The following is a 24,101-nucleotide window of genomic DNA, read 5'->3' on the forward strand; positions in this document are numbered from 1 at the left end:
CAAACAAAATGAACCAAAAGCAAATAGAATACAGGAGACAGGGCAGAACCCTCATGCTGACACACCACTTCAACTCTAGATGGGTTGTTTCTCATTTTTAGTTCTGTTTCTTTATATATTTTAATCAAGAGCAGGTGCTACTTATTTAATTTTCTCAGTATAATGCCTAGAATTCAGGGCCTTGTGTATAATATGCAGGCTCTCTGCCATTGAGCTACATTTCCAATCTAACTATACCTAACTAGTACCACAATATCTATCTATCTATCTATCTATCTATCTATCTATCTATCATTATGAGTACGTGTGGATATGTCTATGTGCTTTAATAGTGTTGCTCACGAGGCTAGAAGTACCAGATCTTCTGAATTACATACAGGTGGTTGTGAGTCACCCAATGTGGGTACTGGGGACTGAGTTCAGGTCTTCTACAAGAACAGTATATATTCTTAACTGCTGAGCCATTTTTTCAACCCTAATTGGTGCAATTTTATAAACAAATGACTAAAAGATGTATGATCCTGAGGAAGCATTCTTGTCCTGTAGCACTGTCTGCCCCACACCCCAGATCATTAGCCAACATGCCATTCCCCCAGGCTTATAGCCATTTTTCATGCTCACGTGTACTCTGCAGCCATTTTAAACAATTTTGCCCAAGGAATTGTGTTACTTCATTTTTCAGATGAGGAGTAAAGTACTAAATTAAATTTACAGCTTATACTTAGGTACAAGGTGACCACTATGGGTACAATGTTTAATTGGGAAACTTCATGCCTTCTGGTTTCCCTCTTTACTTTACAGATGAAAGCCAGCCTTGCACAGATGAATGGGAATGAAAGAATGACAGTTCTATCACATCTCATCAATTCTAAGATGAAAACTTCTTCCCAATGAAATGTGGATGTATCTAATAATTGATGTCATGCTCTCTTTTCTTTACAGCACAGCAAAGGTGCATCTACAACAAAGGTGTACCTGATGACTAAATGACAACTTAGATTCAAGGAAAGGTGCCACATCTACAGTCAAACCTGTCATTAGTTCCAGATAACCTTTTAATGGCTATATAGTACATATCCCATGGAGTTACATAGATACATAAGGCATCTCACCAATGCCTACTCTGAACATTTAGTCTGTGCCAATTCATTTCCATCACAAAAACCAACTGGTATGAATACCATGGCATTAGGTTTTCCCCTTTCTTACCAGTGGCACTACCATCCTCTCTCAGCTTCCCAATCTCAGGAGACACTTATCTACCATATTTCATCTATTACTAGGTCAAGCCATTTCTTCTGCTGTGGAACATTCTTCTGGTATAGCCCATCATTGTCTTACTGCTTAAACCTTCCATCAGCTGTATTACATCTCTACTTAGAACCTTATGTTCCCACAAAGTAAGGTCACACTCCTAGAACAGCATCCAAACCTTTGCCACATGTGGCTCAGTCCAACCTCCTACTCCAGACACTGAAGTATTGATGCCAAGCTGTGGTATGTTCAACAGCCCACTCTTACAGAAGAGTAGGGCTCTTCTGTTCTTTCAAGCCTCACTTACCAGACCCCATGCAGGTATAACCTTTCTTGTGACACATTTTAGGGCTTGTGTGATGCTGACAGCAATCAGAAGTGACAGGTATTTTGCAGGTGAAGAAAGTGAAGTTTAACCTCATGGACTGACTTGTTCAAGTTTATACAGCTAAGAAGTATAGAGCCAGGCTTTAAACTCCTGGGTTTCTACTCTTTAACATCTATGTTAATTCCAACCCAAAACAACTCTTCTGAGGGCTCATGTGTTCAGCACATATCTAGCAATATGTACCTGGATTCTAGAAATATATGTGACAACTGTGAGGCAAATACCAGGGTGAAAAATGTGTTCAGCTTGCTGGGTCCTACAAACACTGGGGAAAGACTGGACCTGTTTCCTATTCTCCTTTTAGACATGGGTAAGGACAACATTTTCCTTAATTATAACAACTCTTAAAACTTTATTGCTTTGTCTGGACCCAAGACCATGCCAGAGTTAGAGCCAGCTCTCTTCCAGACAAGCAGGACATAGGAACTTGCCTTAAGCTGATAGGCATTAGAGGACCTGGAAAGGACAAAACTAGAAACAGACTGTGTTGACCTAGATCAGTGTGACCACAGTTGGTCCCTCACACAGTCTGCCTGGGCTACAAATGCATTTTTCTTAGCCAGGAGGCAGAGGTTGTCAAGGTAGAGGGACATCAATGGGAAGCTTTCAGGGGAAGCAAGAAGAAGTGGTGGAACTGGCTTTGGTTACAAGGAGGACCTGGCAGCTTTGTGCCCACTTGACAACATCCTCTCTCTGGGCAGTCAAGGAAAATGAATAGTCAATGAGGCTCTGGGATGTGGAAGGGCTAGGCAGGCAGGTAACACTACTTCTCAGTCACATCTGTGTGTTTCTATCATTTAAAACATACAGGAACTACCAAAACGTGAATCCCTAGGATGAGGGGATCCTTTGAAAGACAAGGTGTGGTGAAGCATAGGGCAAAATCATGAGTTTTGGTAAATCATTTTTCTTTCCTGATGTCTTGGTGTCCTCAACTGGAAGGTGGAATTGATCATCACCATTTCATAGCTGACCTGTGAGGTGGAGGTGGAAAACAAAGAAGGGCCTACCATGGGATTTAACATAGGCAGTGGGGTTCCTTCATGTCTTACCTTCATAGAGGCAGTGAGGGCCTCATAAGACTCCTTCACCCAAGACCCTCTGCTACACACACACCCTTGAGGTGAACCAAGGATTTCTCATAGTAGCTGACACCTAACCAAACATAGATGCTGTCACAGACTAAGAGGCTACTCACGGGCTCAATTTTCAGTGCATTCCTGTAGCTGCCAAAGAAAGCAGCCTGAGCCTTGAGAAAGGCTCTGGCCACCCCATCGCCTGTGGTTGTGGAGACCTTCTTCAGCCTGTTCTTCAGAGAGGAGATCTGGTGACATGAAAAAGAAGACAGTGTGTGAGCAGGTCTCAGAGGGACAGATGGCTGAGCCTGGCACCCAGAAATCCTTAATTTCAGGAGAGGGTCAATTTGGTGTGAAAAAAGTGTCCTCAGCATTAGGGTTTGCTGTAGTATATTTCGCACATCTCTAAATGCTCTCATATATAGAATCTGGTGATCTAAGTGTAAGATTCTATAACAATCACAACCATCTAATTCTAGAATAGTTTCAATACTCCCAGAAGAAACTTCATGTCCCACCCTGGACAACCATCTACCTAGCCTGCCCATGCTTCCTAAGTCATGAGCATGTAATCTCAGGACAATCACGTAGTTCCACATGGCCAGATTCTTTTGTGTATCACAATGCTGTCTTCTATAGCCATATGAGGTCTTCATTCTTTTCTTTGGTTGTGCTACTGTATACCACATCTTATTTGTCAGTTTCTGCTTTGGGGTGATGAATACTGGTGGCTATTATAAGTATCAGTGTATGGAGACAGCAGAGGTTTGGAGGCAAGAACCTGAATAGCAAAAGTCTTCTGTTCCTAGATCTTGTGCAGTGAAGATCAGCTGAAAGGAGCTGTGAAGTCAAAGAACACAACACTAACATGTAGTCAGCAATTAAAATATGGTTAACTGAATAAAGGGAGCACTCCTGTGAGTTTGCTAGAGAGGTGGGTCATCTACCTGGGCTATATCAAAATCAGAAGGGACAGGAACAAGTGCCCAGGGGCCAGTTGCTATAAAGGTTGGGACAACAGAGTACAGTCTTTATTTGAAAGTAGTTAGACATCTATTATGCCATGTGCGTAAGTGCATGTATGTATGCCTGTGTACATGAGTGCACATGCACTGCTCTGCTGTGCTTTCCTTCCTGGGACTACAGACTCAAAAGGCCGTAGTACTGAGAGCACCTGAGGAGTGATGCATGTCCTTTGGTCCCAGGTAGGTTCTGCTATGGATTTTGAAAAAATCCTTTACTAAAATGTTAAAAAAAAAATTACCTACTCCCTACCCCCCAATAATAAAACCCCTCTCCCTCTAGAGAACTAGGGTGACATTTCCATCCTTTGAAACAGTGCCTGCACTGTCACTCTTCTGGTTCCTCAAAGGCCTTGGGCCACCTGTGCTGCGGATTATTCCTCACTTAACCTTCCCTGGCCTTTCCCTTTCATTCAGGAGGTGTTTAATTACCTTGGATTCACAAGCTGCACTTCAGGTGAGCCTCTCCTAATGGCCTCATTACCATCTTACACAAAGAAGGAGTCGCTGATGGTAACTGAGAAAACAGAAGACAGCTTCTTCCTGTCTGCCCCCGCTGGTCTGAAGCTAGCCAAGTGGTTCCAGGCTCCTGACACCCTGTGAGCACCTAGGCCAAGACTTCTGAAGACCTTGCTCATCCTGAGCCATGGAGAAGCTTTTGTCTTGACCTGACAGCACTTCAAACTTTGAAACTGCAAGTCTATGTGTATCTAATGGCTCAGAATTGCATTCTGTCTCTTAAATAAAAGCAAGGGAAGAAAATGGAAGGCTTAAATAACCCACTATCATACATCTAAAGCTGCACTAGCCCTGAGTGCTCCTGGGGTGCTGGTCAAATCACTACATAGGGGTTTGTCAGGGGTAATTTGGGGTGGAAGAAGTGTCAGTGAGGATGGCTTCCTCCTTTAATCAGTTGTCACAGGAGGAAGACAGAAAACAAAGGGAAGAGGGCACAAGACTGTGCTCAACAGTTCCCCTCTACAGCAATCCATATTGGGCACTGTGGCAGCATTCAGCTAGCTTCTGAGCTAGAGGCCAGACTCTATACCTCTTCATCCGTGCTCTCAGTTATTCATATCTCCTCAACACCACCCCAAACCTGCCCTCACCTTTCAGTGCACATGACCTTGGCCCTGTGAGGTACAGCTCAATTCATTCTCTGGGTCAGCTGTCTGCTTGTACCTTCTCAATACCATCTACCTATGGCTGTCCTAGTAATCTTGTAAATAACCAAATACAGCCATTTTAATCCTGGGCCAAATCCTCTGCCATCTGAGGCCCTCCCCATCACCACCTTTGGAATAGGTGGGATGCTTAGACCAGGCTGGGCAGGTTGTCCTACTGGCTCATTCCCACCTGTCCTGCTTTACCTTATACTAGATCCATTGATACAAAAATCACTCCAGTTCAGCCCATGCATACATCCTTTGTTTCTTGTCCCTACCTGTCCTGTTGTGGGCATCCATTCACTCTTTCAAAGACTGTCCACATCTGTATGACTAGGGTTCATGAAATGATTATAGCTTTAAGATAAAGTGCTGTGTGTTGGGAGTGGCAGAATTCCAAACCAACATGAAAAGATACTCCACACTTTCAAATGGCAGTGGTGGCACAAAAGGTGGGGTGGGACGGGGATGGAGATGAGGATGGATGGGATGGGGAACTCAAGTTGCAGTGTGTATAGCATGAATCATTTACTAACTCATGTAAATATATATGTGTGTAGTAAAAAACAGAAATGTCATGTACCAACTGTTAACTATGTAAGGATGCTTCCACTTTGTTTTATAGAACTGCTTTGATTATCCTTTATTAAAAAAAGCATGCTATTTTTATAATAATGAAGTAGAGTGAGCTATTTTTTCTTTAATAGTCAAATTAGCCACTGCCTTGGGCCAGCGAAAAGGGAATCCAGATGTGCCTCCATCTGTGAAGACTCTTCTGACCACTAAGCTAGGCCTGTGGACCATGTAGGTGGTTCTGCCATGAGCTGATGTCTACCACCTCTCTTGCTAGCCCCAGAGCCCCCAGCATAGAACTCCCTGTAGAATGAAAGAACAAGTGAGTGAGCTTGGGAAGGGCACTACAGCAGCTTTGCTTGGAAGAATGTCAAACTAGGACCACATTCTTCATGGTCAGGAGCTGATCTCAGCTGGAAAGGACCCAGGTTGGGGAGGAGGGGACAGACTGATACCCACCCATTGAATGAGATTTACTCAATGGCAAGGCAAATGCTCTGCCTACTGAATGAGTAGAAGGGAACATGCAGAGAGCAGTTGGTCACAGTAAGTAGTTTGATACAGGGAGGATACAGTGGGCATTACTGTCCCTCAAGCCTACCTCTATGCTGTGTCTGTGCCAGGTTCCCAGTCTCTGTCAGGTCTCTTGGCTTCATCTGCTTTCCACTGACTACTCTTTAGGCTGCAGCACAGGGGTGCACTCTGCTCAGCTAAGGCCTGGGACTAGTGAGCTGCCTTCCTATTTTTTTCTACCTATTGAACTTCAGTTTCCTTATATCGGCCACTCATGGGTACAATGGCTGTGAATTGGTAATGGATGCAGGCTACTGGCATTTTGTTTTGTCATCAGTGCATATGTTATCTTCCACCAGGACTACTGGAACTGTCTTTAAGCTGGTGTTCCCTTCTCTATTTTCTCCCAGGTCTAATCCATCCTTGAACTGTGTAACTTTCAGAAAAGAAAGGGTGACTCATGACACTCTTCCTCTAAAATCATAAGGGGCTCCCTACTGCTAATATAATAAAATACAAATTCCAAAGCCTTCCACCACTTTTAGCAAAGCCTTACTTCCAGCTTTGCCTTCTACTTGATTTGGGAGGCCTCAAATCCTATTTTATTGAAACCTATAACAAAATCCCCAATAATGTATTTTTTAAAAAGCCATCAGACTCCTGTGAGGCTCTTATCAAACCCTGTAAATCATTCTCAGGGCTCACAAGCCTTTGTTGGTACCCAATGTTAAAGATGTGCTGGGATAGAGCTGAAGACAAACACATGAGGTGAGCCCTTCCAATCCAGCTCCCAGTATTCAGCAGAAATGAGCTCACTGCTTTTTTTTTTGGAAAGGGTCTCTCTATGTAGCCCTGGCTGTCCTGGAACTATATAGACCAGGTTGGCCTGGAATCCACAGAAATAAGCCTCTGCCCTACACCCACCCTCTCCAATTCTGGGATTAAAGGTGTATGGTACTACACCTAACTTTTCTTTAGCTCTTCATGTAACAGCAGATTACAGGCCTTTCTCCCCTGAAGGAGGAAGAAACCTTGCAACACTTAGCAGCATTCAACAACAGGTTTATCTCCTCACTTGGCTGCAGCTTGTGGCCCAGGGGTGGAAAAGATAAGATGGCATAACACACAATGTCATATATAAGACATTTTTAGCCACCTTTTTCCACCAGTGCTGACACCTTAAAGTATTTCAGCCATTTTGTTATAGTCCTGAGGACAAAGTCCCAGCAAGGTCTGGAGCTGTGTCATTCAGATGAGGTTCTCCCATCTCCCTGGTCACCCTTGAGCTCTAGCTCCATTGTCTCCTCTCCCACCCCAGGACTTTGGCATAGACTATTTCCTATTTGGAGTACTCTCACTTACCATTATTATCCTCTTAACCTACAATTTGGAAATTTCCACCTGGATTTTATAGTGATAAGAATGATCTATTTCTTACCCAATGTTGTTCAAACATAGATTGCTCAGAGCACTTGAAATATGCCTGGTACAACTGAGAAAGGTTGTATTTTACTTTATTCAATTTTAATTTAAATGGCCACATGTGAATAGTGGACAGCATACTTAATGGCACAGGGCCCTGTTCAAATGCCACATCCTCAGTCTGATACCACACATTAGACCAAGGTTCTCCTGATTCACTGTACCTTCTTTTTCCATCATCACATAACAACGAGGAATGATAACAGCCAATCCAGGCCTGTCTTTTCTAATAGACTGAGCAGTTTAGGTAGGTAGGACCAAGACCATCTGCAGGGTGGGCACAGCACCTGACTAGAGACACCATTCTTCTCAAGTTTGTCTCCAGCCAGTCTATGCAGCAACCTTGCACAGGAGCTATACTAACTGCTGGGTGTATGAACAGTGTTTGCTAGTTTGACAAATTAGACACCAGGAGGGACAGAGAGTCAGTCATATTTCCCCAAGCAAACTGATTGTCCTCCTTTCTTGAATAAACTATACATTAAGACTTTGTTCCCAAATTCCTGGGGCATGGCTGGGTCTAGAGGGTGGAATGACCTGTTTTCTCCTCTGCAGAGATGGGAAACACACTAGCTCACTTTGTCCTCTTCCCACTAGCTGTACAAAATGGCTTCCTTAGTCTATTTATTTATTTATTGGTGAGTGCACTGGTTGAGGTCAGAGATCAATGCTGGATGTCTTTCTTTATTGTCCTGCAACCCCCCCCCCCTTTGTATATACGTGAGGGTCTCTTCATTGATCACTTTCCACCTTATTTCTCAAAGCAAGGTCTCTTGCTGAATCTGTAACTCATAGATTTGGTTAGTCTAGCTAGCAAGCTTACTTTGGGGATCCCATCTCTACTACCTGTACTCTGAGATTACAAGTGCCCTACCAAGCGCTCCTGGATTTTATGTGGGTCCTGGGGATACAAACTCTGGCCCTTACATTTGTGAGTATGTACTTTAATTGGCTGAACCACCTCCCCAACCCACCTACCTCATTTTGAGACTTTGTCCTTGTTTGGCTAGACTGAATGGCCCTTAAGCCTCAGGGACCCTCCTGTCTGCCTCCCCAGCTCAAAGATTACTGGCATGCTGTAGTCCTGGGCTTCTTTTAAGTGGTGGCTTGGGATCCTAACTCTGGTTCTCATGTTTGCAGGCCAACACTATCCACAGAGCTATCTCCTCAGCCCATAGCTAGTCTTCTCTTTATTCCTTTGTTAGTTCTTGTCTCAAAATTGAAGCAGAAAGTGTTGGTATGGGAGGGTAATTTCACAGCACTCTCTTTCCAGTGATAACTTTAGAAAGAACTTTGGAGCCATCAAGAGAAACAGCAACACCTTGCTAGTTAGTAAACGACATGGCAGCAAGTGTTTCCATATCCAGCATTGGATGAAGACCAGAAAAGCTAGGTGAGATAGGCACTATTATCCCCACTGCACAGATGAGGAAACTGAGGCTTAGATTCCTATCTCACAAACAGTCCAGTGGTGGGCAGAAGACAGAGGCAAGCCTGGGTCTGTTCTATCCACAGCCTGTATTAGTCCTTTAATTTTTACTGCTGCCAGGGTTCCTTAGGGCAGCAAATTACACTTGTCCATGACACTGGCTTACTAACCTAATATGTCTCCATTACTGCTTCCTCTCATTCCCTGCTTTTCTATTTCTTTCTTGAGAACATGGTTGGACCTTGACCTCAGTTGGGTTTAATTGTGTCATCTGCATCCCATTTCCCCCACAAGGCTCTTGGTTCTCTGTGGGGGAGTGTAGGGCTATGCTAGTTATGAGAGCTCTGTGGTGAACAGGTAGTGACCCTGGGGATCCTAATTTCTGTTCCCTCTGTCTCTCCTGACAACTCATGGGCTATATGTAAGTCAGAAAGTTAGAGGCAACTGTCCTAATTCTAACGAGTTTTTTGTCAGACAAAAGAATCAATTTTCATTATGTGAATGCTCATTTCATTATGCCATACATTCTGGTGAGCATCCTATGAAAAAACTCTCATCCTTAGAATGCTATTCTTGGAATTAAAAGATATAATTTAAAAACAAAACCAAAAGACTCCTACTTTCACTAGCTGCTAAAGAAAGCCCAGGAAGGGTCCAGTATGCAGACATGTACTCCAGCCCTTTTCCTACCCTTCTACTCATTTGTAAATCCTCCTGCTCCAATCCTTTCCCTTTTTTGTTCAGAGTAAGTAAAACTGTCTTTGTTTTTCTATGAAACTCAGCTTTAACACCACACACACACACACACACACACACACACGCACGCACGCACGCACGCACGCACGCACAAGCACACGCACACACGACACACGAGCTAGATCTTATCCAAACTATATAAAAGATTAGGGGATCTGAGCTCTAAGTGACATATTTAAATTAGTAGGTAGACATTTAATATAAAACAAATATGTGCAGGCATATACATGCATGCTTTAGGGGGAGTATTTTCAAAGCAGGGCTCCCCCCTCAAAACTTCTGGCAGTCCAGGATTAAAGGTCAGATTTAAACCATCACCATGCTTCACAATGCAATCTGTGCAGTGCTGCGTAATGAAATGGTTCAGTAAAGGTGCTTGTGAAAATTCTTTTAATTAGGTCTAAGGCTTTTCAGTTGTCAACATGAATAAAACAAGAAGCATTCTCTTGCAAACAGAACACACAAAATAAAAAATGAAAGTTACCTTGAAAAAGCAGAGGGGCTTTCAAAAGGAAAGTTAGATACTTTTGTTTTTTTTTAAACAACATAACCACTACCATTTTTTAAAAACTACCAACATTAATAAACAGACTAGGAAACAAAAGCAAAGTGAAACTCATATTTTTCATGATCCTGGACACTACTGCTCAGCCCTAATAAAAACTGTTTAGAAGACCCCAGTTGACTACATATGTTTGTCAAAAGACTGATGACTTTCCTCCAAAGCAAAGTCCGTCTTACCAGTTCACTATAATGACTGTAATACATCAGCATATCTCTGGAGACCAGTGAATGTGCCACAACAGTACCTGCAAAACTAAGTGACACCTACTAAGAACATGTTTCAGTTCACTCTTGCCCTTTTGATCTAAGGTCCAAGGATGAACATATCACAGGAGGAGCATCCCTAAAATGCAGCTTTTATCCCCCACTCCCCCTTTTTTTCTTTTTAGAATTGTTACATAGATCAAAATTTGAGACTTTCAAAGCTCCAAGAACAGTGCCTGGCACACAGTAGGTGCCTAGTAGATGGTGGTTTTCTTCTACATCAGTTCAACTCTAAAGCCAAAATTACCCAAGCCCAATTTTAGCATAAAAAAGAACAATGGGTTCACAATGAACATTTTCTAGGGCATCAACTACTGGAATGTCACTCATTATGCTGGGCTTAGTGGATTTATTTAGTGACCCAAACTCAGTGCGTATTTGGGAGTTAATGAAGTGCTTGGTGTTTACCAAGATAACAGAAGCAGAGTTTGTCTCAGCAAGAAGACTGGGTTGAAGGGATATGGATTTCCAGGCTTAGGTAAGCAGTCAGGCTGGATTCTTGGTGGATCACATGGGTATATCCACCCAGAGTGAGTGAGATATATCCCAAGGGGATCTGGGCATCTCCCTCTCTTCAAGGGAGGGAAGAAAACAAGGAAGGGGGGGTGGGAAGTGTGTGTAGTAGATGTGTTTCACAGTGTCCCTGCTGTGATGAACAACTTGATCCACTTACAGTTCCAAATACATGATGCATAAAAGAGCTGACAGAAATTCAATTCTTGCAAAGAAAAGCATCTGCTCACTAGTGGGAATGGCCAAATATTAAGCAGTTTTAAGGCAGGGCGAAGACCTGGAGCAGCATACTTCATTATATAGATAGCACGAGTAAGGAAACGCAGAGGATTACAAAGTAAGCAGAGGAACCAGCATTCCAAGCATTAATTACCCAGAGTAAAATGATTCAAGTTAAATCTTTGTTACAACAAATATTAAACCCAGCTGTGTTTATGTAGCAGTTGTGAAAAAGGAGGAAAAAAAAAAAAAAAGAAAGAAACCCATGTACAATATCTGTGAGCTATGCCAGTTAATTGAATTTGCTGGCAGCACTTCCTCCATGGTGAGCCAAACATCCTCAAAGATAAAATGTAGCTTTAAACAGACCTGGGGAAAACCGAATCAAGAAATTTCAACCAATAAAACACAACTCTTTACTGGTATAAAAGTGAAGTAAAATTCAGTAATGAAAGGAAGGAAGTCTTTTAAACATTTACTGCATTCCAAAGCTCAGAGTTGTGGTTTATTGCTGAGGGTTCTTCTGATGTCCTACAGTGCTCCTGCCCTGGCGTCTTTAATGAAGCCCCATAAAGCCCCCAATTGTTGACAAATCATGCACACACACTCTGGCCAAGGTGCACTGGGTCATGATGCTCCTTTGCTTCCTGCTTGGACTGCACAAATGGAAGGGACACTGGAGGTGGGCAGCCTAGTGCAGAAGGAAGGTAGCACCTCAAAATCATAAAGGATGAAGGACTGCACACTAGATATAGGTGGCATCATTTATGCAACTCAATACTCAAGTCATATATTTATAGATGTGGGACAGAGGGAAACTCTGGCCAGATTTTTTTTTTTTTGGGAAGTAAAGAAACAGTGAAAAGCAAGATTCCTTAGGACTGGGATATATCATAGCATGGAATTTGGCACACCACTGGTTCTTTTAGTTCATTTACCACTGCCCCCATTTGAAGCCCAAACTTGTTGTGCTTTTGACCACACCTACTCTGGTTCTTCCTCTACTTCTTGGTCTCACCTTTTATTCTTCCCACATGTCTCTTCTGGCTGTGTTGGACTGTGATGCTCTTCCCAAGCTCATCTTGCTCATGGACAGTTCCAGCATTCAGCCCCATCTTCTAGTTAACCTCACCTTCTGCTGGCAGGATGGTGACTGCTTCTTATTTGTTTTTAGGTATCTGTGTTCCCCACTCCCTAACACACTGAGCACATACCCAAAAGCCTTTGGCAGAACAAATAAAGGCTGAAAATGCCCATTCTTAATTTGGCAGAGATCTACCCACTGGAGATGCTATGACTAGAAATGCCTGAGGCTCCTGTGGACAGAGGAAAAGATGCTGGTATAAAATGAAGGTGGGCAGGAGGGTGACAAGAGATGAGGCAGAAGAGGTCAGCAGACTGGACTCAAAACAGCTGTATGTGGCTCTTTAATGTCATACCTAGGAAAATGAGACATCATCATAGGACTGTGAATCAGGGAGTGGTACTTGAGTGCTGGATTATGCCATCATTGTCAACATGAGAGTGGGCTACAACTGAAGAAGTAGGGATAAAACAAGCCACCCAGCTATTCAGTAGCTCATACCAACCAGCCTGTGACCTCATAGAGAAAAGTGGCATCTTAATCATAAAACATAGACCAGCGTCAGTGCCCATTAAATGCCTTCTACTAATCTACTAATTAGTAAATGGTCCATAAGATGGTACTAATGTGTGCAAACACAGCTAAGGAACCAGATTTGGAGGAGGACCTAGTCCTTCACTCCTGTGGTACATGTGCATGGCTGAGATTATCCACAGAACACTCAGCACATCTCTGGGGGCTGGGGAAATCTTGGCCTCTGGAGGAACATGGCATTAAGAGACTCCACGTGGGCTTAAGATGAACATGAAGCCTACTGTAGGCTGACTTTTTATCACAGCTATGGAACAATATAATATTGTTAGTGAAACAGTATATTGAAAGTTTCAGAGAAACTAGCAAAGTAGGAGGCATTACATAAGGGTAGAAAAACTAACAGAGCCACAATTATCAACTCACAGTAAATGCTTATAGCAGCTATAGAAATCAAGAGCCACCCTGCTCCAAAATTACCCTTTGCTCAATTTCATAAATCACAAGGACTCAGCTGGCCCACAGGCTCAATACTGGAACACTTTCTAAATTAATTTCTAAGGCCTCTTCTCTTTAACTTTAAAAAGTCAAAACTTATGGTAAGAGAATGTGTGCATTTTGGAAGGGTAGTCTGATGAGTTTTGACAGTTGGGCCTCACCAAGTTCAGGAGGAACAGGCTGCTACCTCACCCCACCAATGGCCCCTGAGGTGTTTCTACCCAGGCTGCTTCTTCTAGGCCATCTCTCTCTTCTCTACAGGGTTCATGACTTAAATAATGTCTATCCTCTTGACTCTGGTTTCTTTTCACACACTGTAAGAGTCATTCGCATGTTTTATGAATACTGAGTTTGTTAGTTTATGACCTAGTAATAAAAATATGGAGCCTACAACAGTTTATCTATGTAAACCCCACACTCAGCTTGCAGCCAGTTATTGTATGCCATGAGCAGCAATACCACTCACACTCATTAAAAAGCCCACTGGACACTTAGTTTTCCTTCTCTTATATGAGCACCTTGGAGTGGAGCTTCCAGGTACTGTGGCAGATCTGTGTTAACTTACTAGAAAACCATCAACTGTTTTCCTAAGTGGCTATGCCATTTCCTACGCCCATAAGCTGTGATAACAGCTCCAGGCAAGTTGTTTCACATCTCAGATAATACTTCTGGTACCAGGCCTGGAGAGGTGGCTTAATGCTTAAGAGCACTGGTTACTCTTGGAGAGGACCTGTGTTTCATTTCTGACATCCACATGGTGGCTCACACCTGTGTTAACTCAAGTTCCAGGATAGTCAATGCCCTCTTCTGGCCTTTGAAAGCATTGCATGCATGTGGTGCATAGGCATACAAATAAGATAAAAGTGAACCTAAAAACTAATTAAAAAAACAGTTGTGGTGTTAGTCCTTAAAGTCAGTCTTACTGAGGTGTGATATCCATGTTACAACCAATCACTTTCAACGAGTACTTCTACAGCTTGTGTGTGCATGCACATCTGAGCATAAGACAGTGGTCAACCTAGAGTGTCGTTCCTCAGAAGTCTACCTTTTTTATTGTTGCTGTGTGTGTTTGTGTCTTTAATGAGACAGGGTCACAAGGAGTAGTTCTGTCTGGCCTGGAGTTCATAGACATCCACCATGATATCTGGACCACCTTGTTTTTTAATAGGGTCTCTCTGGGACCTGGGGCTTGCTGATCAGGCTATCCTGGCTGGGCAGTGAGTCCCAGAGACCCTTTTTCTACACCTCTCTGTAGTGAGAGATCCACCCTGCCTGAACCTGTTGCATTGACCATGCCCATTGTGGCGTGGGGACAGGTGAGCACATGACCTCTCTGGGCTAGGTAGGTCTGGGGTCCAGGACCCCAGCTAGCGCTCTTACTGCCTGGTTGGAGACAGAGATCATCTGGGGGCATTCTTGGAGTGGGAACCCTCAGTGGTCATCTGTTTCTGGTGTAAGTGATTTTTCCCTGAATAAACATCTATCAGCCTATAATGTGTCCCAGAATTTTATTTCCCACAAAATATTCTGGTGTCAGAAGTGGGATATACACAGGACCTGGGTTTCACCCAGCCGGCGAGGAACCTGCACTGAGCTGATCCCTCAGAGACCCAGACACCCTTCTTCTACACCTCTCCATTGCTGGGATTCCAAGCGTGAGCTGCTTCACGTGGCTTTTAAAGTAGGTTCTAGGGACTGGACTCAGGTGTTCATGCTCCAGTGGCAAGTACTTTACCACTATACAGTTTTAAAAGAAACAAATACATGTCCACTATTCAAGTGAGATAGTCCACACTATGACAACCAAGATACAGAACAACTCCATCCCCTTCCTATTTCCTTTGGGCAGCAAACTCCTAGAAATCTACTCATCTGATGTTTACCGCTAGCTGTATCTATAGCAGAATGTTTTACTAGTAGATCCTTTCACTAATCATAAAATAGTGGTGATATCTATTTTGTTGGGTAAATAAGTAACTTCTTTTGATTGCTGAGTAGGATAACATTTTATGAGCATTCACTACTTGGGTATATGTTTATCTGATGAAGGACATGGGGAACTTTTAAAAATTGGGGTAATTATGAACAAAGCTGCTGAAAGTATTCACTCACCTGTATGTATACAATTTTTCATTTTCTTCAATAGATACCTACCATATTTGGTCACAGAGTAAACATGTATACGATGTAGAGTTATAAGTTTTTATTTTAGCATACCAATGGGTACAGTCATCCATCAATGTGGTATTAATTTGTATCCTCCACCTAATAATGCTCCATATCTTTTCATGTGGTTGTTGGCTAAGTGATCTCTCTGTGATGTTGTTCTTAAGACTTTTGCACTTTTTAATTATTGGGTTCTCATGGGAGTCTTAGTGTTTCTTTACATATTTTGGACAGTGTCCCTTTCTTTCTTAAAAATTATATATATTATATATATATTATATATGTAATATAATATATATATATAATTTTATTTTACATATCAATCCCAGTTCCCTCTTCCTCCCTCTCTCCCTCCCATGCCCTCTGAGCCCCCTCCCACTCCACAGGGAGGGTGATGCCTTCCAGGAGGGATCATCAAAATCTGTCAAGTCATTTGGAGTAGGGACTAGGCCCTCCCTCCTGCCTCCAGGCTAAGGGAGTATCCCTCCATGGGGAATGTGCTCTCAAAATCCTTTTATGCACCAGGGATACATCCTGGTTCCATTGTCAAAGGTCCCTTAGACTGCCTAGGCCTTCTAACTGAGACCCACATTCAGGGGTTCTGAGTCGGTCCAATGCTGGTTCCCCAGTTATCAGTCTGTGTGTGTGGGGGTCCACGAGCTCCCCCTTGTTCAGATCAGCTGTCTCTGTAGGTTTCTGTAGCCTGGTCTTGATCCCATTTTCTTATCATACTCCCTCTCTGTAACTGGATTCCAGGAGTTCAGCTCAGTGTTTAGCTGTGGGTGTCTGCTTCTGTTTCCATCAGCTACTAGATGAGGGCTTTATGATGGCATATAAGTTAGTTATCAATCTCATTATCAGGGAAGGATATTTAAGGTATCCTCTCCATTGTTGCTCAGATTGTTAGTTGGGGTCATCCTTGTAGGTCTCTGGACATTTCTCTAGAGTCAGTTTTCTCTTCAAACATATAATGGCTCCCTCTATTATGGTTTCTCTCTTCTCTCTTTTGCTCTTGTCTATTTGTCCCCTGACTAATTACATTTATTCATTTTTATTTTGTGTGTTGGGGCAAGAGGTGTTGCACATGTGTCACAATGTATGTGTGAGGTCAGAGGACAAACCGTGTGGATCTCTGGACAAACTCAAGTTGTTAGGTTTGGCAGCAATCACTTTTTATCTATTGAGTAAACTCTCCTGCCCAAAGAAGGAGAACTACTGAGAATATTTTCTATGCCTGTAGCTTGTCTCTTTATTAAATGCCAGTGTTGTAGGAGGTAAGCATTATTACCGTCTTGAGGTCTACTTCATGTTTTTTTTTTTTTTTTTGAGCCCATGTGGAGTTTATTGTTGGAGGGAAAAGAAGGGTGGTGGTGGTGGTGGGGTGGGAGATGTTGGCTAACTGGGAGCGGAAATGAGAGAGAGAAACCATGAAGTGGTTGGGAGCATAATGCCGAGTTTCTAACAGATATGCTTTTGAACAGCCGTCTCATCAGGTTCTCCTCTTCAGCAATCACTCTATCCAGAAGATACTTGACATACTTCTTCACAGCCTCGGCTCTTTGTAATTGCTGTTCCTCTGCAATCCCAATTATTTTTCATATTTCCTGAAGGCAAATCAGAGCTTTCTGGATACAATGGATTCTTCTCCTAGCACTTCACTTTTCATCATGGCGGATGCTCCAAGCAGTCAAGAATTGAGACCTTCCACCTCCCTCACACAGGACAGAGGACAGTAAACACCTGCCAACTTGGCCCTCAGCTGTGTCTCCTCTCTCCATGATTTTTTTTTTAATGATGCTTTCCTTTTGTGACCTAGCTAGATCTTTGCCTACCTCACATTCATTTAGATTCTCTCATGTTTTCCTCTTTTACTTGCTTTGTAGTTTCAGCTTCTGTTTTAATATTTAATCTGTTTTGAGCTAATATTTTTTTTCTCCATAATGACTTAATGACATGCAGCTATTTCAGCACATTTGGGGGAAAGAGAACCCAGACAAGACCATGCCCCTACTCATGGGATGGTCTCCTTCTGAATTCTTCCTGAGTCTATGAGGTGGGTGTTCTACACTATCTTGGTTATGTCACTTTGTTTTAAGTCTCATAAGCAGGCAATCAAAGTCTTACAGCTTTAGCTTTCTTTTTCAATGCTGTCTTGGCTATTCGAGTTCTTTAGCATGTACACACACGCATGCACACACGTACACATGGACAAACACACACACACACACACACACACACACACACACACACACACACACACACTTTAGAATTAGCTTTTCAAGTTCTTAAAAAAAAGCCATCTAGAATTTGGGTTGGGATTATATTGAGTCTATAGATCAACTTAGGCAAATTAACATCTTAAAAATATTGAGTAAAAAATATGGAGTCTTTCAATCCAAAACATGGAATATCTCTCCATTTATTTAAGTCTTTCAAAATTTTTTCTCAAATGTTTTATAGCTTACAGCATACATTTTTGTTGTTGTTGTTAAATATATTTCAAATTTTGCATGCTATTTTAAATGTCACTTTAAAAATCTCATCTTCAATTGTTCATTTCAAGTATATAGGAATATATTTGAATTTTGTACAATGACATTTTTTTGTGTCCTTGCTAAATCCAATTTTGAGACTCCTTAAGATTTTCTATACACAGGATCATATTGTCTGAGTAAAAACAAGTTTACTTACTTCATTGTGCATATGTATAAGTCAAGGGTTGATGTCCAATGTCTTCCTCAATTACTATGGATGTTATTTCTTTTGAGCCAAGGTCTCTCACTGAATCTGGGCTTATTCAACTAGGCTGGCCAGCCAATGCACTCTAGGGATCTGCTTGGCCCTAGATCTCCCTTAGCCATGGAGAAGCACTCCATGGCACCTGGGCTTTTAACATGGGTGCCAAGGGCCTCATGCTTGTGCAATGGGTGCTTTGCCAAACTCTTGCTGGGTCCCTTTCTCCCCTCAATAACCCTCCCTTTCTTTCATGTCACATTTGTCTTATCCTCCGGGCAAACTATTGTTTAGAAGTAACACTCTCAAGAACACCCTCCTGGAAAGGGGAGCATGGTCAGATAGTCTCACTTTGCTCTGAATGGAAGATTGGTCTCTTCTCCCTAGCTCTATTGATTAGTGACCACTAATAATGTTTTCATTATTTTAAACAATTTTTGTTTTATTTACATGGCATGTCTGTGTGAATGTATGTACACATTTGTGCGTATGGGTACCCATAGAGGCCAAAAGAGGGCACTGGACCCCTTGGAGCCACCTGATGTGGGTAATGGTGCTGTGATCCAAACTCTGATTTTCATAATTGAGTTGTAAGCTCTTTTAACTTTTAACCCATCTCTCCCAGCCCCATTCTTTCACATCTTAACCTTAATTTTAAAGATAAATTCATGGGGTTGGGGAAATGGCTCAATAAGCAAGCATGATGTGGTAAGTCTGGATACCCACACCTAAGTAAAAGTTGGGTGTGGCAATAGACATCTGTAACTGAAGTCCTGGGACTGCAGCAGAGACTGGTGACTCTCTGGAGCTCACTGGCCAGCCAATCTAGCTGAATCAGTGAGCTTCATGTTCAGTGACAGCCCTGTCAAAAAAAAATTATGTGAGGGACAGAGACATGGTTCAGCAGTTAAAAGCAGTGGCTGTTCTTCCAGAGGACCTGGATTTGATTGTTAGCACCGACATGGCAACTTACAACTGTCCATAACTCCAGTTCCAGGGAATTCTTCTGTCCTCTTTGGAACTGAAGCACATGTTATATAGACATACACACAGGCAAAACACCATACACATTCAAATATATTTTTTAAAAAGGTGGAAAACCAATGAAAGAATTTAGTCAACCTATGTACATGCACATACAGCATGTTAAGAGAGTTAAGAGTCATTTATGGAGGATTAAAGGTGTGGTGGCTGGAGAAGCAGCTGAGTCCACATCTTGATCCACAGCTGGAGGCAGAGAGAGCTAACTTGAAATGGTTTCAAGTCTTTTGAAACCTCTCCAAAATGACATACTTCCTCCAGCAAGGCCACACCTAATCTCCTCAAACACCAGAGACTAAGTATTCAAAAATGCTGAGACTTACAAGGAACATTTTACACAAATCACCATACTCACTGAACTTTTCAGAACTTTTAGTTTTTCACTTGTATCAGAACTTTTGAAAACCGACTATAAACTATCTCCATCTTCCCCACTTCCCCCACTTTCTGGGACTCCAATTGCATGTATGTTCAATCTCTTGTGACTTTGGTATGGGGGTTGCTAAGGTTCTGCTAACGTTTCACCTTCGCTCCCTTCTACTTCACATTAGTTTTTGTGGTTATACCTTCACATTTTTTACATTTTATGTCTATACTAATTTTTCTCTTGCTACTGGGGACATTCCTGATTCTAATGTATCTTGTACTTTTAAAGCAGTTTGCCTGCTAGTGCATGCTTGCACTGATATCACTCAGGAGGTTGAACCAGGAGAATCCCAAGTTCAAGATCTGCCTGGCTATGTAGTAAGATACTGTGTTAGAAAATATAAGTAACCTAGTCATCTGCTTGTGGCTAATGAAGTCATGGATCTTAAAGAACTTATAATCACCACTTCACTATACCAGCATAATCTCTAACTTTACTCTAAATATCTATACTTATAATAAACATATACATACATATCAAAGACCATTACAGAAAACTAAAAGCAATTAAAATGCAGACTTATGGAGCCCGGTCCCAACTGATACATCGACAACACAACTACACCTAAGACTTAGAGACCATCACAGAAGACAGGGTATGAAGATTATAAGAGCCAGAGGATCAGAGAGTTTGTTGTGAGAATGTGTCTCCTAGAAATATTAGAAAGCTACACCCATCAAGTCTACCAATATGGCTGCCTAAACATGACCCAAACAAAAATGATACCAATAGATATGCTAAATTGTGTGTGTGTGGGAACCTCATGAGGCCTTAAACCTGGACAAAGAACTACAAAAAGTAAGGAATGCTGAGAGAGGGAGAAAGTCTTCCTTTGGGGAGAGGGCACTGACTGGTTATTCAATATCAAATGGCCAGCCCTGAAAACAGTCATACAAGTAACAATATACAGACCAAGAAGAATACACACATCAATGGGAGAAAAAGAAAATTTGAAAGAGAGCAGGAGGTATACATAAAAGGGGATGGAGGGAGAAAGGGGAAGAATGATATGATTATGCTATAATCACAAAAAAATTATAAAAAAAACTAAAAGTAGATAAATGACTAAACAGAAAATAAACCATGCTGACACTGTTGGGGGCTGGATCTTACTGTTCTTTCTTAAGTTGTGTTAAAGTGCATTTTGACATGAGATTAAATTTTCCCATTTTTTTCAGGAAGCAAATTTCTGGTAAATCAGAATCTGGGAAATCAGTTTGATCCTTTGAGGGCTTTAGAAACAGACTTGTTTAAAACTTCTAAATGAAGTTTATAAGCATAGGCTCACATTACTTTTAAAATTGTGGGTGATGAATCCTCCTCTACTTTCCCTGGGACTGTCACCTGCCACCTGCTCCTCTGAAACTTGCCCTTCTCACTTGGTTGGGAAGAGAAAAACAAAACAGAACAAAACTTATTTTGCAGAGCTGAGTTAGACAGGCCTAAGTCTAAGTGACTGCCCCAGAGAATGCTACAATGACCTGTTCTTGCCACTCAGAGCCTAAAGAGTGCCCAGCCCACTCAAGCTCTCTTCTTGCAGATCTCACCAGGCATTGTACCACTGGAATGTAACAGGCCTCTGCAGCTTTCTTGCTCAGAAGGTCCCCCTGTATGATAGTCTCACCTATAACTTTCAACTGTTTTTTTTTTTCTTAAACTGTGTTTATCAGATTTCTCCCTTTTAACTAAAATAAATAAATAAATAAATAAATAAATAAATAAATAATTATCCCCCACCCCCACCCCGCTCCTTCCTTTAGCTGTATGGTCTTATACCGTCTGGGCTAGCTTCAAACTCATTATGTAGTTGAGGATGTTTTGAACTTCTGATTCTCTCTATCCTCCATTTCTAGGTTATGTGGTGCTGAGGATTGAACCCAGGGCTCTGCTTATAGTCAGCAAGCACTCTACCAACCAAGTTACATCCTCAGCCCCTATCTTCAGGACTGGGATTGATAGCCTGGAGTAGGTTATGTCTAGGAAGATGAAGACTGGGGAAATGCTTAAGAGGTAGAAACTTTCAAGAGCTTTGGCAAAAGATATGGTTAAGTCAACTGTGGATACATTGGTACACATGAGCATAGCATGTGCCAAATGCAGGAACATTGAGCAGGACAGGCTTTCTACTTGTGAGACTCTGAAGCCCAGGTAACATTATAGAATCTAGTCTATGACTTCCCCTGCATACACAAGTACTTTTGTGGCCACCCCATCCCCAACTCTGCAATCCTGAATGAGGTGAGGGCCCAAAAGTGGAAACTGCCACTGTGGCCAGCATACAGAAGAGCCCCACTTGTCTGTGCTGAGAATACCAGGACCTGGAGGATATAAATGGCTCCCCTACTTATCTGCAACTTTTATTTTAATGTGTGTATCATTTGCAGAACATTGGCAACATGTAAACATGTTGTCAGGCATCAGATGACTATTTCCAAGCCTGCCATAATAGCCCTAAGCACCTTCCTGGCAATTCTTTTTTTCAAGGAAGGAAACTGAGGCCAGAGAGATTATAATAATTTACTCAAGTTGCTTTCCTTCCTTAGCAGCCACTTCATTTCATTAAAAAGGCATCTTGCAATTTGCCATTTTTAGGAAACCTATGTTGTAAGGACATTTTTTTCGGTAGTATCATTAAAAAGTGTTACACCACTGTTTCCCTGTGTTACACTAGGCCCTGTACTACACTGTCTCCCCACCTCACAGCACAAGCACTCAGAAGTCAGAACTCATAAACATTACCCACCACATCACTTGGGAGGCTCTGGAGGTCATCAAAAGGGGTTTCCAGGGTGTTGGTGTCCACGTTCAAGATCACGACATCATCTAGGGCCATGTTTCTGACCTTCTGCAAGTAAAGAAAATTCAGAGTCAATGGGATTGTCACCAGGACACAAGCTACTTCCCCTCAGTCTCCCCTCCTCCTCCTCCTCTTCTTTTTTTTTTTTTTTTTTTTTTTTTTTGAGACAGGGCTTTTTTGTGTAACTTTGGAGCCTGTCCTGGAAACAGTTCTTGTAGACCAGGCTAGTCTTGAACTCACAGAGATTTGCCTGCCTCTACCTCCCAAGTGTTGGGATTAAAGGCTACCACCGCCCAGCTCCTTTTGGCCTTCTTTAGGGAAGAAGAATAGCCATTGGATAAAGGTTTACTTTGCTACAGCCCCAGAGATACATGGCTTACCTCTGTTCATTTAACTGACACAAAAATTCTCCAACTTGCATGACCACCCTCTAAATTTCAAGAGAGAAAGCCATTTCACAGAGGATAGATAACATGCCATGGGTCAAATAGTTTGGAAAATGACACTGTTGTCATTTCCTTTATCTGTAGCTATATATCTACATATTTATGGTGTTGAAGACATTGTCTTACATTCTGGCCCTAGTTTCTAGGGAAAATCATGGTACCTAAATAAACATTTCAAGGCTCTTTTAAGCAGGAGGATGGCCTATACTGATCAGAGCCTCTTACAGTTAATAAAAACACACCAGGAAACAGATTCCCAGAATCTTTCCATATAATGGCCAGAGACTCTAACTTCTGCTACTGACATTTCCAGGGGCCAAGGGACAGTCCCCAAACCTATGGGTCATCTTGTAAGCACCTACTAAGTACTTTCCTTTGGTGGAGTACCAGAGAGGTCCAACAAGACACTTGACTAATGCATTTCCTTCTCTTCTGAAACCGTTCCCCATTCCATTAAACTCCATCGTTATTTGCAGGCTGGGTGCAACTGAGATGGTATTGGTAATAACATAGCTGCTGAGCATTGTGCAGAACTGTGTCTCAACATGCACACACCCTATTTGCAGAGGAGCATGCTACGGACTTCAGGACTTAGTAGCTTTGCTGCACCCCAGCAGGTACTACAATCATCTCTTCCACTAGGGCCACACACATTTCAGAACTCACAATAATCTGTCTCCCAGAAGTAGCTAGAAGATGTGATGTTTACCATCCATTTCAGAGACAGAAAATGGAGGCTCCCTGAAGTGATGAAGCTTGTCCTAGGTGGCACATCTAACTGAATGGCTTCATCTGTGAAAATGGAATAGATATACACCTCACTTCCTACCAGTTCCTTTAGTCTAGTGGTTCTCAACCTTCCTAATATGTTGTGGCCCTTTAATATAGATCATGTTGTGGTGACCCCAATCATAAAATTATTTTCATTGCTCCTTCATAATTTTTCTACTGTTATAAATGTAAATATTTTTTGGAGATAGAAGTTTGTCAAAGGAGTCATGGCTCACAGGTTGTTATGAAGATCAGAGGTCATATATGCCCAGGGCTAGGCACTCAGTAGGCCTTAAAACATGGTGGCTGTAATTATTACTTTTAGAAAATTTTAATTTTTTTTTTTTTAAAGCAGGGTTTCTCTGGGTAGTCCTGGCTGTCCTGGAAC

At 42.1% G+C, this 24,101-nt stretch overlaps 1 protein-coding gene across 10 annotated transcripts in view; it reads right to left on the bottom strand.

Annotated features, from left to right (window-relative positions):
• Dennd1a (DENN domain containing 1A) overlaps window positions 1-24,101 on the bottom strand; it is a 467,485-nt gene that overhangs the window by 133,143 nt on the left and 310,241 nt on the right. For 9 of the 10 annotated variants that reach the window (XM_051185345.1, XM_051185346.1, XM_051185351.1 and 6 more), the window contains 2 exons: window positions 22,443-22,544; window positions 2,841-2,966 (listed from right to left, as the gene is read on the bottom strand). In XM_051185345.1, the coding sequence (XP_051041302.1) occupies window positions 2,841-2,966; window positions 22,443-22,544 (228 nt within the window). The remainder of the gene's footprint in view (window positions 1-2,840; window positions 2,967-22,442; window positions 22,545-24,101) is intronic. The other variant, XM_051185350.1, reaches the window with a different exon arrangement.

This window comes from Phodopus roborovskii, unplaced genomic scaffold, assembly GCF_943737965.1.
Source record: "Phodopus roborovskii unplaced genomic scaffold, PHOROB, whole genome shotgun sequence".
NCBI lineage: Eukaryota > Metazoa > Chordata > Mammalia > Rodentia > Cricetidae > Phodopus > Phodopus roborovskii.